The following is a 17,303-nucleotide window of genomic DNA, read 5'->3' as shown; positions in this document are numbered from 1 at the left end:
CATTGTTAATTAAAACGATAAGCAAAAAGTAAAAGCTTGATCTCTGCAAATAAAAAAGTTAAATACTTCAAAAATTACAAAAAATGGGGACCATTTATAAATACTTAAAGATAACAGTGAAATACTCCTTTAAAGCAGTGTTAGCCCTATGTAGGGCTTACAATAAAAAAATGTGTTGTCTGGGGATTGTGGGAGAAATGTTTGTCTGGGGAGGCTAGCAGTAGAAGGCTTATATGTGATTACATAGTACTTGATCTCTTTTGAGAGGAGGATAAACCTCCCTAAATCTTAATTCTTCCCCACCATTTGGCAAAGGACTAATATTTGTGCTGCAAATTGTGCCAACAATGACCAATGTTATAAACTACTAACATATATCATTACTAATACAGGGTACCAGTGATATGCACAGGAGGGAGTTAGAAGGGGAAAGCTTATTCCAAATGAAATTAGCCTCATTCATCAAAGTCAATGCAGTACAGTAAAGCCTGTGCATGAAGACGCCTATGATTCATGCAATCTGTGATATCATATGGGAGGGGAATATATGAACTGTTTCTGCAGAGTACGTATAGCATGACATCCATGTTTATGTACCAGGTGTTAAGAGACATGAGAGGAAAGAGGCCATATAAATAAGGGAAATGCTCTTTGCACACACAAGGCTCATTTATTAAATCTGGGCAAATTTACTTTCAATGTTCTACCCTTCAACTGGCTAAAAAAAAAGGAATAATCACTGATTGGTTGCAATTTTACTCAGTATGAAACCATGAGCCCTCACTTTGTGGTCAACCAGGCAATGGTTTGAATAAGAGACTGGAATATATATTATAGAGGCACTGGATAGGTAGAAAAGTAATAAAAAATAGCAATAACTGTAAAGTTGTAGCCTCGCAGAGCAACAGTTTTGCTGATGGGGTCAGTGACCCCCATTTGAAAGAGGTAGAAGAAGAGGCCAAATAACTCAAAAATTCTAAAGAATAAATAATGAAGACCAATTGCACAATTAGTGAACCACACCTAGAAGGGGTTCTTGGTAGAAAGATGGAAAGTTTCTAATGATGGGCGAATAAATTCGGCAGGCGGGAATTCGCTGTGAATTTCCACGTTTCACCGCCGGCGTATAAATTAAAAAAAAATTGTCGGGGAAAATTTGCAGGCGTTAAAAATTTTTGCCCGCACGCCGGAAAAGTCGCTTGCGTCAAAACCGCAGAGCGTTAACATTATTCGGGCGCCCAATAACTATAACGCCATTGTCAAAATTTGACATGGACATGAAAATTCGAGTTTCACAAATTTTTCGCTGTTTCGCTAATTTCGCTGGAAATTCACAAATTCTTTGACGAAACGGGACAAATTCTACAAGTTTCTAAATAATAGTAAAACACTGACCTGGTAGGTCATACACATGCATTGTTTCATATAGGAGAAGGGATGTACCTGCACAACCTGAGGACAATGGGTGACTCATTCATGGGAGCTGGAGAAACAGTGGATAGGAAAATAATTCCAATTTCAACTTTTCTATTTCCTTTTAATCAAATATAAAGGACAAAGTTAAGGCATAATTGTACTTTAAGGACATATAAATGGAAGGTAAACATCAATTCTAAAGTCTGTGCTGGTAATACAATATATAATTAGAGTGGAAGGAAAGGCATATGGAGAATAGTCTCATCTCAGCCCCAAAAAATGTTGCTTTCTGAGTCTAAAGCCTAATAACCCCCCAGGGAATGTTAAGTGGGAAGCACTGACTAGGGAGCAGTGAAACCTCAATAGAGAAGAAGAGACAAACAAGCTGCAGGCACCAACTGGGGGCTCAGCGTGCTACTGTGTCCTCTAATAGACAGCATGCAGTTGGGCTGATGGTATGGAAAGTGCCTGGAATTAATCCCAGAAACTGGGACTTCATTAAAACCACTTGTGAGGGGACTGTCAGCACTAAGGGAATGGAAACCAGCATTAATAAGTCTTTAATTAGGACAATAAGACTGGGCTGCTGTACAGTTATATATTAAAAATTGATAAGGTTAAAAACAAGTGTTAAAAGAAAATTACAAACAAATTAGAAGCACAGAGCCCCACCCCTTTAAAAAAACATTATTTTCACAAAATATTAAAACTTAATTCCTTCCTATTCTCTATTTTCTAAAAGGCAGAAAGACTCAGATTCCCCAACCAGGCGGGCGCTTCAGCTGTACTCTGCCTGGGTACCTGGCTAAAGTGCGGGTCTAAGCCCTTCCACTGAGCTCAGAGAAAGTGAATTTCAGGGCTGGACTGGCAATCTGTGGGTTCTGGCAAATGCCAGAGGGGCTGATGTAAGGTGTCATAGAAAGTCGGTATTTAGTGGGCAGGTGGGGGCTGTTGGGCCTCTGTGTGGGCTCATTGGGCCTATGTGTACCTGAAATGCCAGGGCCTGTTTTGATTTTCAGTCCAGACCTGGTGAATTTTTACTATTAAATGGTTATCTGCCTCCAGAGTGATCTCACTTTCGGTTTACAATTACACCACTTCTGGTTTCGCTGGTCCCATTGTGGGTAGGTTCGTGGGTCATAGCACAGGTTGGGCATGGGTCTGCCCAACTGGACCCATGCACAGCAACCCTATATGCTAATACTAATTTACTATGACCCCTGGGTGCAAGTGGTAGGTCACTAATGGGCACAAGATGCCTATGTGTCTCGCCCCCCTCATGAATAAAATGCTGCGGAAAGCACAGTCACACTCAGGTATCTGACCTGAAAATGGGAATTCAGAAAAGTGCGCAAAAGATTGCACCTGTTTTTGCACTGTGCCTTGCTCTTTGTAAATGACCCCCCTAAAGCTATAGACCATAGATTTAATTTGGGTGTTACCTGCCCTTTAATTTAGGGAATCACTACAAGTAAGTAATCTCATTTAATTGCTCCCAACAATCCCTACTTGGATATAGCAGTGTTTATTCGTAGACCCAGAAAGGACGAGGATTACTCAAAAATAGGTCTGGTCATAAATGGGCATAGTCTAGGTGGATTGAGAACAACTTCAATTAAATACCCTCAGAGTATGCCCAAAGATATCAATAACAGTAGCAATTACTATTATATTACTTCTAGTCATTAGGCTCCTATAGGGGCCCATAGGTATGTCCTCTCGGGTAGTGCCCAGCATAAAATGGAAGCCCAGGGCTTGGGCCAGTTTTTCAGCGGAAAATGTTGGCAAGCCTGCCCTAATTGAAGGTGTTTTCGATTATTTTGTATGGTGTTTTGTGCCCACAATTTCTTTAGGTGTGTTTAGATGGTGAGTATCTCTGTGTATTACTGCAGAAGGACCGTCCTTGCCCTTTATAAAGGCGCATTATCCCTTTATTCCTAAGAACTGTTTATATCACCCAGCCACTAATGCTTTATGCTGGGGAGACTTTATTCATTCCTGTTTCAAATATTTATACAGATTGTCTATGGACGATGGAGGTCAGGAATTCAGCATACAAATGTGACTCCACTCAACACAAAGGAAAACATTATTTATTATTTTGTGCAGGACAATGTTTCATACACAGTGTCATTTTTCATACAGATAAATAGGAGCCACAGGAGGTGGTTTGAGGGACTTTTCAGGGAGACGAAATGCATTGGGTCAAGAGTTTTGCCATCGCCTATAGGGGTCATTTACAAACCCACCTACAAGTGCGGGTGCTCTAAAATGGAGAGTGTGGATGGACATTCTCTAGTATTTTAAGTAACGAAAACATCTAGGATTTAATTTCACTCTCTGTGGCGACAAACTCAGCTGAAAATACGAATTATTTGGAACACATGAGTATTTAAGGAGATTTGTGGCGTTAAAGGCCAACATTAAAACACACACATGATGGTGGCAATGTTGTTCCCGAGGGAAATGTAGGAGTTTATAAACACATCTCTGTCTCCAAAAGCCAGACGGTCTTGGAGAGGGTTTAAGGGAGCTGATATCTGCAAATATCATTCTTCAAAATGACAGATGATCTTTTGTCCGAACCGGAGATACACGAATGTCCACCAACATAAAAGCTGTTTTGCAAACTTTAAATATGAGTAAAGCCATTATAATGTTTCGCTTTATACTCTCTCAGTCTAATGGTGCTGACCAATGGGCCATTGGTGTATGTGAATCTCACCGGGCTTTAATGGGTTGTACTTAGTAGGTTTTTGACAACATATGGCTATTATAGAAGTACAGCCTTTCTAAAGGATTCCAAACGATATACTTACCGACCAGTAATAATACATAGTGGATTAAATGTATGTATGGTAATACAAAAAGGAAGATATATCATACTAAAAAGTACTGGTGGCGCCAGAAAAAAAATCAATGTTATTGTTTCTTTCCATGAAATTAATTTCAAAATCAGCTGAAAACTCGGTTATCTCCATGTTGGGGTATCACAACTACTTGGTATAGGCACTGAACATGATTTCAACTTGGAGAGGAGGTTTCCATAAACCCATCACTGGTTATTATTATCATTATTATTAACATGTTTTTATTTAGCGCCAACATATTTTGTAGCGCTGTAAATGTGTTTATACAACTAAATCACATGAATTACATACATAGAACATTTGGAGTTACATACATCACTACCAATACCGGTACAAAAGGTGAGGAAGGCCCTGTGCAGAAAGAGCTTACAATCTAAAGGGAAGGGAATAATACACAAGGTGTGGGAGTGGGCAAGATCAGAATTAAGTGGGTGAGAGATGTGGTACTGTATGTGGTATTGCGTTTGGTAGTTAAGGGTGAGGGTTTCTCTAAATAAGTGCGTTTTAAGAGATTTCTTGAAAGCAGAAAAGTTAGGAGAAAGTCAGACAGACCGTGGAAGAGAATTCCAGAGGAGGGGTGCAGCCCTTACAAAGTCTTGAATGTGAGCGTGTGAGGAAGTAATGAGAGAAGAGTTGAGTAGCAGGTCAGTAGAGGAGCGTAGTAAGCGGTTGGGTGAGTATATAGAGATGAGTTCAGAGATTGAGGGTGGGGCAGAGTTATGAAGTGCTTTGAATGTCAGAGTCATTAATTTGAATTTAATTCTGAAGAGTAGTGGAAGCCAGTGCAGGGATTGACAGAATGGCGAGGCAGAGGAGGAGCGGTTGCTGAGGTGTATGAGCCTCGCAGCAGTGTTCATTATGGACTGGAGAGGTGACAGTCTCTGGAGGGGGAGGCCAATTAAAAGAGAATTACAGTAGTCTAGACGCGATATGATGAGAGAGTGAATAAGAATTTTGGCAGCATCTTGGGTGATAAATGATCGTATTTTGGATATGTTCCTTAGGTGGAAGTGACATGATTTAATAAGTGACTGGATATGAGGAGTGAATGACAAGGCAGAATCTAGGATAACCCCAAGGCACCAGGCCTGGGGAGAGGGGGTGATAGTGGAATTGTTAGCTATGGTTCACCTTTACTTTTGTGATTCTATCCCCAGTAATGGGTTGGTTTTGTTTAGAATCATGGAAAAATATCTACCCTGCCCATTAATATTATTATTAACATGTATTTTTAGAGCGCCAACATATTCCGCAGCGCTGTACAATAAATGGGTTCATACAAAGACCATACATAGCGATCAGTAACTGATACAAAAGGTGAAGAGGGCCCTGCCCAAAAGAGCTTGCAGTCTAAATTGTTGGCCTTCTTCTAATTGCAATATCACTGACCACATTTCTTCCCAAACTGTATGTGAGATTTAACAATTAAAATAGAACACAAGTTGCATGTATGAACTGAAACTTGACTCATTGCACCACAGGCCCCGTGTTTATATCATGTCATCATGATTTATAATTTTCCGGAGGACTTGCATATTCAGGACATGGCAAATGGCTGCAGTTTTGCATAAATAGAGCGTTGTGTAGCAGATGTACACTTCCTAGCATCCCTGTGTTTGTTTACTACATATACATCAGTGTAACAGGACAGTACTATGAATAACAGGGTAATGCAGTTCTGTATATACTTTACTACACTACAGACCAAAGGCAGAACTTTCCATAGTGTGGTGCAATGCTGCCGGGTCAGAGGCTTTAGATGGCCCTTCGTAAGTAGAGTTGTTAAAGGCTATTAGAATTAATGTAGGATATTTTCCTTATCTCCCACCATCATCTATGTTTCCAGTGTCCCCCAGCTTTTTAATGGCACTGCTAGTGGTAAGTGAAATATCCAAACTTTCATAGAAATGCATTGGATTTAATAAGAAAGTGAAATTACATTGAAGTTCATGAGTTTTTTTGGGTCAGTTTGGATGGTCAAATATTTTGTGGAGGCTTCCTCCAATTGACCTCAATTTTCAAAAGTATAATGGGCAATCCTTAGCCACTAGGCCTCATTTACAATGCCTACACAGTTTGCAAAGTGCAATTAAAGGATGCAGTTGCTCATTTTCTGCACTTTGCCTCGGACATTGTAAGGTAGCACTTGATTCCATACCTCGCTGTAAGGCAGGCGATAAGGACAAGATTGGGATACGCCTCCAGACGCTGCTCTTTGCACATTTTTGATCTAATGCTTTATGAAAAGAGCAGCAAGCCTGGGTGTAAATAATCACTAAGGGCACACTCTTACACCCCCCTGAGTCATAAGTGAACTCTGTCCACTTTGTAAAGTTTTCATGTTTAGTGGGGCAAGTCATACTGATTAATTGTGTAGGACACACATGGGGACATGTAATAAAAGGTGCAAAGTTTGCTCAGGTCTATTCATAGCAACCAGTCAACCATTGATAGCTGACCAGTATAGGTATGGGGCCAGTTATCTGGAAACCTGTTATCCAGAAAGCTCCGAATTCTGAATAACAGAATTAGGTAGCAAAATTAGCCTATTGAGTTTATTTAATATTTAAATGATTTTCTAGTAGACTTAAGGTATGAAGATGCAAATTATGAAAAGATCCATTATCCGGAAAACCCAAGGACCTGCAAATTCTGGATAAGAGGTTCCATACCTGTACGTAAGTGATTTGTGGGCCAGACCGAAACCCGCGGGACCCGGCTCACAAAATCTTCAGCTTCCGGCCCCTAAATTAATAGACTCAAGCCCACCCCTTTCATGACCACTGTGGGCGGGGCGGGTCTATAAATAGAGGGGGAACGGCACGGCAATGTGGATTGGGAGGGGACAGGTTAGGATTGGGTGAGAGCGGAGAAATTCTGCACACCACTACTGTACATGCTATCTGCTGATTCTATGGATCATTAAACCTGTACCATACATTGCAACTTGTATAATTCTACCTTGAAAGTCTTATTTTGCACTTTACAAGTATAGTAAGTAGGGGCTGATAGGAGTTTGGATTTTTCAGCAGCTGGTTGTCTCTCCCTTACTTGTCCAACCGTGGCCTAGACATGGCAGGAAGCATGGAACCTAGGTTTTACTTAATAATAAAAATATAATTTTCAGTCCCTGGTGATCCTATCATCAACTCTGTTATTATAAACTGTTTTTACTGAAGGTCAGTGCCTGGTCAGTCCCATAAAAACCTCTGTAGCTTAAATCCGTAGGCTTTTTTGTTACAGCCAAAAAAAGCACCATTAAAAAAAATAATATTGTTTCCTTTAAAAGGAGGAACACCTCGTTTGTTTTTAACCAAAGTGCTCCTTTTGCCCCCTAAAAATGGTCAGAATTTCCTGCAATCTTACTAAGTAATACCCCGCAGTAAAATCCCAACCTGTGCATGTTGACTGGCTGAGAGTGATAGGAATTGTCACTGCAGAAGAGATGGAGGGGGGCACAGTAGGAACTTCCCTGCGCTATACAGAATGGTCATAGCCATTTTTACAAATATTTATAATCAAGGACAAATTATTGGAGATCTGTTTCATGCTAAAAGTCAGGATTTTTAATATAATGATTCATGAGGAAGTTGGTCCCATGCTGCTAGCACGCCATAGATGTGATATCTCATTTGTCTGTTTTTCCTGAATGTTCTGTTTGGGTTGGAAATGAAATGGGTCATTCTTGCCAGATACATCCATTCCGTCAACGGCTCTAACCACAACTTGAGAACAGGGAGATTTTCACATATGACTGAAGAAATGCAAGGTTTGTCCATGTATGAGTCTGAATGACTTCAATAACTGTGCATATTAGCCAATAAGCTTGTACTGTCCAAAGTCTCGAAGCTGCTAGGCAACTCACTAATATTCTATACAGCTGGCTATACATTCTGGCCTCTTACATACAGTATGTGTGATTGAAAGTGGGACAGGAACCCAGTAAACCTGTTGTGTGAAAAAAAAACGTTGTTTTAGTCATATATATCCAGTCTTCATGCCATCGTATTTGTATTGTGCAAAAAGCAATACTGTTTTTTGAGTTTCTCTCTAAGACAGGGTTGAGTAACCACGTGGGTGGAACTAACACATATGGAAACTTTTCTCATATGGCTTGGGAAATGCCTGGGCCTGTTTTATTTGGAAAGCTTTAGACCGAAATTGAGCAATGAGGTCAGGGTGACATACAGACCAAAACATTTTCCTATCATGAATCTTTGTCCCTCTGTATTGAGCCATCCCACCCTGTCAGCAAAGCTTGGAGCAAAGCCTGGAGGACTTATCCTTTAAGCACACTTGGGCACTGGTAGTATGAGTGGCTTGAATTTGCCGATGCTTCTCAGAAAGAGTTTACAAGCTGTTAACATAGCCATATAAAGAGAAAGATTCACTGCTCTGGTTGGTTCTCCAAAGTAGTGGATCTTTTGGCCCCACAATTATAGGCCGAATTTTGGTTGATCTGGGTGTTTAGTCCATAGACTTACAACTGGATTTAGCCTGCACTGGTTAGTTGGCCTCAGAATGTTTATAAAGCGAAATATAGTCCTCGGCCAAGCAGGTTTTATTCCGATGATATCTCCAAAAGATGATGACTCCAAAGGTTGATGGGCTTGTTAGCTTGCAACTACATATATACACTCGCTTGTAAGCACTGATGGCAGCATTCTTGGAGATCGATCGGTTTATTAGCAAGTTGGCTTTATTGAAGCGCACATAATAAATATATTACAGCAGCGGGTGTACAAAACAAACGTATTTTGTGCCTACACATTCAGCACTTCCTCGGAGTAACTCTGCATCAATAAAGCCGACTTGTTATTAAACCGACCAATCGCCAAGAATGCTTCGATCAGCGCTTACAAGCGAGTGAGTATATGTAGTTAGCGAGAAGTAGCTGATTTCGAGCAGCGATCAAGAGGAGATGTGTTGTGTGAGCTCCGCCATTTCTACACCATTGGTCGAGAAAGGCTGAATCAGAAGCCAGTATCTCCCCACCTTGGCCTTTGAACCTTCCTTTCAGAAAATAAGAGACTGCATAGAAGCTCCAACTCAAGTGATCATTGTATTGCTGCAGGTTGGACATATCTGTTTTCAGAATGGGGACCAGTGCATAAAAGCATCAATATGAAGAACTAGGTTCAAGATTAGACTGAATTCCAGGAATCTTGCAAACTGCAATAAGCTCACTTTTTTGATATAAATATATACTTTGACTATGTGATGTTACCAATCCTAATTGAATCTATCCATTTCCATAGATGAGCTTTGATCTTAATGCTGCTGGCCTGCTGCTACACCCAAATATTATCATAGCAGTAGTGAGAGCCCATGAGTTCTTTATTGGCAGGACGGGGGAAGCAATTTAACTTGGCTGCATCACTTTCCATTGTGTTCTGTTATAGTACATTCCAGTCTTGTTACAGGAAAGTGACAAGAACAAACAAAAAAAATCTTCCCCCATTCTACTGATATGTATCGCCAGTTCTGCCAGGATATTTAAACACTCAAAAAGTTCCAGGGACAGCAAACCTCCATTAAGCCAGCTGCTAAATATGGCCGACTCCCACATTTCAGAAAACACTGGCGCACTGGATGTTGTATGTGATTTGCACTAGTGCATAGGTTTTGTACAAAAAAATGAGTCACAACCACACACAGCCTAGGTTCAGACGGGGTCAATGCACACAAATAATAAAAAATAAGAAATGCAAATAAACAGATGCACCATCCCACATGCATGGGGTAATGTAAGAGGGGTAAATAGAGTTGCGAGATTAAAAAAAATGGTGGCAACTTGGAACATGACCTTCTTGGCGTGTTCCAGATCCAGATTTTATAATAGAATTCCTCTGTCCTCCCAATCCTCTTGTTGCTTTACCAGGTTGTGTTATCTTTGTTTTGATTTGATAAACAAAAAAAAAATGACAAGGTGTATATTTTTTTAATAACACTAATACAAGGTATGACATAAAATAAAGTTTAAAGCTTTTTTGGAGTCCCAGCCCACCAACACCTACAGGTGCAGTTCTACTATTGAATCCCAGCATTTTGTCAACCCCTGCTTCCATGATCTCCCCTAAAGAGACAACTGGAATGGGTCAGAGGCACAAAGACACCCCAGCAACAAACCCAAAGCCCAATGTTTTACCAAATTCCATTCTATTTTTATTTAATATACTTCAATTTTGTCCTTATGAGAGAAACCTGAACCTGGATGACCTTGGTCTGCAGAATATTTCATATATGTAATACCTGCATGCATATCACATGGACAATGGAATTATATAAACAGTCTTATCCTGGTAGGGTTCCTGGTAGATTATATTAGTGGTGCAATTACTCTAATTGTGCATATGATATTGAAGGCAGACATGTGTACTCTTGTATGAGATTCCCCACAAAGGGAAAGACAGAGAGGAAGTGGTACATTCCTAAACGTGTGCATCAGTAACAGATATGTTATGTGTCCCATGAATAATGGGATCCTTGGAAGCCTCATCCTTCTTCCATGGAATTTTGTTTTTCTGTTGGCCTGCGGATAAGGACTGTACAACAGTGATGGATTTCCTATAAGCCTTCAATAAATTATGATTTTTCCTTTTGTCCAAAACACTACATTCTTTCTCAGTTTGATCCCTAAGCATATGCATCCCATCAAAATATAAATCAGTGGGTTATGTAAAAAGACATGATGCAAAGTGCCAGACAGAAGTTGCGCTTTTTTCCTCCTTGCCCTCGCTGACCAAGGAAAGTGGGTTTTGTCCCTTTTTCTAACAATGTACAATACGGCTATTGTGGGGGCTGGAAACTGGCTGGATAGATCACATCAATGAGGCCCTTTATTAATTGCCGACGCTTATGGCATCTGCTGCTTTGATATTTTACTTTGTCCTTGTGCTTGTCATTTTTATGCTGACCCTATGGAACTTTATGGTGCCTGAGAATTTAGATTTCTATTCAGTGCTCAGGTCTCCCAAAGGAAGTGAAGACAATAACTGGCACAATATGGACAGTCACTGTACCCAGGATGCCAAGCGGCAGTGCATATCATGGGAATCAACAACTATGTGTGTACTAGTGGGAGATGGGAGCCTCTTGCTTGTTGCACATTCCATTGGAATTTAGATTTTCTATAGACATCTCTGGCACAATAGGGGTTAAGCGGCTCTTGTTGTGACCCCCAGACTCTGATCTTTTTTTGCTTTATCTCTTGCAAGAATTCAGCACTGAAATATTCTCTCCTGTGCCATGCATATGATTAATTCCTTCTGTTTATTGGCTCTACAGATATCTCAGCTTTCAACTGCAGCCAGAAAGAAAGGAACATCTTTTTTTATTAAATGCAGAGAAATAAGCTCAACTCCTTGGCAAGCAGAGGGGAGGAGTGGTCCGACTTTAAACTTAAAGGCATGCCCCATACACTAGTTAACTGTGCACATCATCGTATTAAATCCATTCGTTTTTCTATATGGGTCACAGGATCAAAGATCACAAGGAGGGATGTATAGGGTCAAGACTCAACTTTGAGTAGAGGGCAATGCTAAAGGGTGAGAGCGCCAACCTATACCTACAAATTACATACAAATAACAAGCAATAGAAGAGGTAAGGAGACCCCTCTCAGTGCAGCTAAAAGTCTAAAAGGGAATGGGAGTTTGATGGGTTCACATAATCTAACATCCGCCAAAGAGTCACAGAGGACTTTTACATTGTATCAACTTTTTGCCTATATCCTCCATATGATTGAAGAATAGGTCAAAATGGTATGTAGGCTGCATGTTTGTATATTTGCCTTGAAAGATTGTGGAAACAATTAGCAGTCCATCTTGCTTTGACACATAAGGGGTCATATACAAAAATACCAGGGAAAAGGGATGAAAAATTGTGATGCAGGGATTCAAGAAGCATCCTGGGTCTTGCTGAGCTCTGAACTTTAATTCAGCACCCCCTAACTTATGCATCTGTTGAACAAGTTAGGGAAAGGGAGGGGGTCGTCTGTAAGCTTGCCTGCCACTCCCGAATACAGCCTCTGTGTACTTGGAATGGCAAGGCCTATTTTGACTCCCAGTCCAGGTTCTCATCTGTAAATACTGCACTAATCATGTACTAATTACTGACAAAGTTTTCCCTAGTTTTGTACCTATAGGCAGCAACAAATTAGCAGTCTTTACTGAACTAGCCCTGTTAGAATAATGAAAACAATTGTTAGAATGTGTATGGTGCCTTTTTATGCATAGAGCTTATTTAGAATGTCTATAGAGAGGGGAATAATAATTTTCTAATACTATTGTACAGAATCCCAACTACTGATCTAAAAAGGACCGAAAGCCTGAGCATATGCCAGCTGATCTTCAGCTTATATATAAGCCTGGCAACATTCATCATGAGCAATGGGAACCAGATGGATAATTCTGACTTGGGTCCTACAGTGTTCCTGTTATTGATGAGGCCTGTCTGAGTAGAGTTCAAAGAATTTGTTTTATTTCTTCTTTCTCCTCTCTCCTTTCTTATCAGGGACCTGAAGAATAACCTGATCAGTAGGCTGGAACCTGGTGCTTTCTTGGGGCTCTCTGAGTTAAAGCGGCTGTAAGTAAAACTAGAATGAATCATCTGTTCAAAGTTACTTTCTTCGTACTTCTATATAATATATATATTTAAGACAATGCTACAATCCTTGGAATATACCACTACCGCAAAGGTTCCTGACAACCATAGGATGCAGCCCTCCAAGCATTCACTCTTCTAGATAGCCGAGGGGCAGAAAAATCTAATTATACTGTACAGATTAGAGACAAGCTTTAGAATAAACTCTCTGCATTCCACTAGGCTACCTTGTGTGTTGACAGGACTCCCAGGGCACTCATGGAAGAGATTGGCATCCAGAAAGATCACGAATGTGCACATAGCTTTATGTGACGCCAGAAGCAATGGAAAAGAGTTCCTGTGCTGCATTGTTGGACTAGGCAATAGTTTGTTTGTGCTGTTAATAAACAGGCATATACCAGGCAAGAAAGTGAAATTAGAAAATAAATCTGCCCAAAAAGTTGGAAATGCTTCAGAGCTAATACAACATTCAGTACCTTCAGGAAATTATATCTGTCTGAGCCATTGCCAGTGGGACTTATCGTTACTAGATCTAATACGTTTCCCTTTTACTCCCCTTTAGAGACCTCTCCAACAACAGAATTGGTTGCGTAACAGTCACTGCTTTTCAGGGCCTGAGCAGCCTAAATCGCCTGTAAGTACAATCTAATTTCTTTCTGATAACTCTGTATTCATAGTTTCTGTACAGAGCAGCCTTAATCGATTGCACTCAAAGGGCACTTGTCCAATGTACGTTTTATCCCCCAAATTTAATAAGGTAGGCCATAACACCTTAGATCTTCCTCTACTGGCCCTATAGACATTAGTGCTTGGTGGACAAATACATTGCACACTTGATTCAGTGATTCTTCCAGGAGCCAATGGAGGGCGAGTGTTTTACATTTTTTGGAAGACAAATTTTATTTTCAGTGGTAGATTTTAAGAGTTAAATTTCTTACTCTAGTGGAGATTGGGTATATTATACATTTAAACAGTCTTTATTGCTTTCCTGAGTGGAATGGTTACTTGCGTTCAGAAGATTTCTTCATGTAGGGGGTCAAAACAGAGCAATGCTTGCTTATTCCCAATCCAACTGAAGAAAACCACCCGTTGAATGGGAAAAAAGTCCTGCTGAACATCAACTGGTACACAGTGTCAGACTGGGACACCATGGTCCCACCCAAAAACCTTTGTCCAGGGGCCCACCAATTAATCTTAGACCAGGGGACAGGGGCCCACTTTTAGTATTATTTTTCTTCCTCTCCTCACTCAATTTCTATTCTAGTCTCTTTTCTTTACATATTATACTATATATATATATATATATATATATATTTTTTTTTTTTTTTTTCAACTGTTTAGCCTTTTTGTTCTCATAGAAATAGAGAATGGCCATGAAATAGGCCAAATTTTTAGCAGCATGAGGGCCCACCCACACCTGGGCCCACCGGGACTTTTCCTGGTATCCGGAGGTACATGTCGTATCTAGGGACCAATTGCAGGTCATAGAATTCAGCTGCAACAAAGTTGAATATCAAGCTTTGAGTTATTATGGGTACTACACAATCAGCCATTGCTGTCTCAAGATTGTCTTTATTAGGCACATAGTCTAGAAACTTTTCTGAATCCAAAATGTGAAAAAAGGTATTTATTTTGGCAGGCTTGTCACCCAATGCTTAGAATAAACCCTCTTATTTCAGCAACCACATGGCACAGAACTTATACCCACTCCCTAAAGACTACCTGCTATTAAAATGCCAGCACTCCTCTGACACTTCTATGGCCATAAAATTATCTGACTAAGCACTTGCCGGACTGAGTGCTATTTTGGGACAATGAAATTAACTTCTTTCTGTATTGTGCGTCTTGAAGCTGCTGTGCTATTTGTGGAAGAGTCAAGTCTCCCCCGCACACCACTATGTGACAGCTCCTTATTCCCAGCCAGAGAAGAGTTATAGAGTCTCGGCCTGAATTATAGCTTATTATTCCAGTATACATAAGAATTTCTACTAACACAAGCAGAGCAGGCTGATCCATTGCCATTTTGTGGTATATTCAGGCAGAATGCTGCCAAATCAGCCTTGGCCCATCTCGACTCATGACAAACACCTTGATTTATTTGTTTTCTAATTTCTCTGTAGTTCATCTGTCTTGATGGACATTTTTCTACCAAAGTTTCTTCGTTTTGCCATTTTTATTGAATTAAGGAGGCTTCCCTCTATGAAAAGTAATAACTTTATAGGAACGACTTCAACAATCTTTTTGATGTAGTGCACATGATGAAATGATCTGAAAGAGTCTCGCTGACACATCATACACCGTGACATCCATACAGTCCTATTTTTATGCTAAAAATAGCTACATGTGCACTTTATATTATACTGGCAGTGTACTTGGAAATGACCAATGCAATGCAACTTGATGTGATGCATTTATTAGTTAGACGTCATGACCTGCTAAACAGTAGATGACAGTTCCTTGTCTACTCTGGTGAAAAGACGTGGACTGTAGGAAGGAAACTAAATAGGAATCTCATCTCATGGGTGGTGTTTGGTTTTTGTTGTGATGTTTTCCACCTGTTACCTTTTTATGAAAATCTGCATAAAGGTAGTAGCCATGGCCAATATACTGTGTACGTTAGAGAAAAAAGTAGGTTCTCTCATAGAAGCATCCAGTAATAATTCTTCCAGTTGAGCTTTTTTCTTTTATTCTCAAGTAGAAAGTTTTTATAGTTAAAGTTGTATTGACAGCATATAGTGGACCCCTAACCGGAAATGGAGAGGACCATGGAAACCTATGTCCTGTGCATTTGAAATGCAATTCAGTTCTAAAGTAAGTTCAATGACCATTAAATGCCATCATCCCGTTCTGGATTCAGTAATCACCCCCCCGAATATTTTAAGGAGTTCCTGATAACGTGAAGGTGTTGACAGAACTAGTTTAGAGGTGACCACATCTTTCATGGTAAGCTCTGCTTGCTGAGACTTTTAATAAGTAACAACATTAAAGGGCAAGTTAAGTCTAAGGGCTATTCCACACGGGGAGATAGCGACGCGTTTGCGGTCGCGGCGACAAAGCGCCGCGACAGTCGCCGCGACCGGCGCAGGCGACAGTTTTGTATGGGCGCCTATGTAAAAACGCCTGTGCTAACCACACGAGGTGATGCGCTTTTCAACAGTCGCCTGAAAATGCCTCGCCAGGCTTTTTCAGGCGACTGTTGAAAAGCGCATCGCCTCGTGTGGTTAGCACAGGCGTTTTTACATAGGCGCCCATACAAAACTGTCGCCTGCGCCGGTCGCGGCGACTGTCGCGGCGCTTTGTCGCCGCGACCGCCAACGCGTCGCTATCTCCCCGTGTGGACTAGCCCTAAAATAGAATAAGGCTAGAAATGCTGTATTTTCTATACTAAATATAAACATTAACTTACTGCACCACAAGCCTAATCAAACAAATAATTTATGCTTTCAAAGTTGGCTACAGGGGGTCACCATCTTGCAACTTTGTTAAACATCTTTGCAAGACTAAAACTGTGCACATGCTCAGTGTGGTCTGGGCTGCTTAGGGATCGTCATAAACAAAGCTGCTTGAGTTCTGCATGGCTGGGAAGTAAGGTGGGGGCTCCCCCTGCTGTTCATTAGTATGATTGTTTCCCTGCTCAGCAGTTAGGGACCGTCTGACAATTCCTATCCACAGCAGTAAATGAAGGGAGAATTTCACTGCATACAGTCAGGTTTCTTATAAAAACGGTACACATTTTTTAAATTAAAGTATATTGGAGATTTTTTTCTTTTTCATTAAAGAAAGTAAAATGGGATTTTATTCTTTTGCCTTTACATGCCCTTTAAGTTACTGTTTAGCACTAAGTTGTCCAGCTTGTGGCTTTCCCATGACCCCATGCATTAGCACCCTTAGAAACATAACGATATAACATTGGGGATATATAACGATCCTATGTTTCCCAGTATAATGGTTCCAATTTAACATCCTATGTTTCATGTGATTGCTTACTTCAAAATGCCATTGTATCACCTTTAGATCAGTAGTAAGCATAGATGCACAGCACTCACTGGTTGATTCATATAATATAATTTCTACCCTATATTAAAGCTTACATTACATCGGTCATATTTACAAGAATTTTTTTTGTGTTTCATAGGTCACTTTCAGGAAATATCTTCTCAACTTTGAATGCTGGGGTGTTTGATGAGGTGCCTTCTTTGAAAGTTGTGTAAGTAAAGTTTCAACCAAGTCTTTGTATCATCATCCTCATGAATCAGTCTATCATGATAGCCACTCATAGTCCTAGGGTATTTTTTTCCAGTAGGATCCAGCTGGAGGCCTGCATGGCCCTCCAGTAGATTTTTATGGTCCCTCGTGCATGCCCAAAATCTCTACAGACCGCTTTGTGAAACATTATTATTTTATAGTATAATCTG

At 40.4% G+C, this 17,303-nt stretch overlaps 1 protein-coding gene across 1 annotated transcript in view; it reads left to right on the top strand.

Annotated features, from left to right (window-relative positions):
* The window catches only part of adgra2.L (adhesion G protein-coupled receptor A2 L homeolog), a 99,448-nt gene that overhangs the window by 63,706 nt on the left and 18,439 nt on the right, over nucleotides 1–17,303 (top strand). Inside the window, 3 exon segments of the mRNA NM_001090201.1 lie at nucleotides 12,799–12,870; nucleotides 13,451–13,522; nucleotides 17,024–17,095. Of these exon segments, the coding sequence (NP_001083670.1) occupies nucleotides 12,799–12,870; nucleotides 13,451–13,522; nucleotides 17,024–17,095 (216 nt within the window).

This window comes from Xenopus laevis, chromosome 3L (assembly GCF_017654675.1).
Source record: "Xenopus laevis strain J_2021 chromosome 3L, Xenopus_laevis_v10.1, whole genome shotgun sequence".
NCBI lineage: Eukaryota > Metazoa > Chordata > Amphibia > Anura > Pipidae > Xenopus > Xenopus laevis.
The sequence above is the reverse complement of the archived record's forward strand: the minus strand, read 5'-3'. Positions and strand labels throughout refer to the sequence as shown.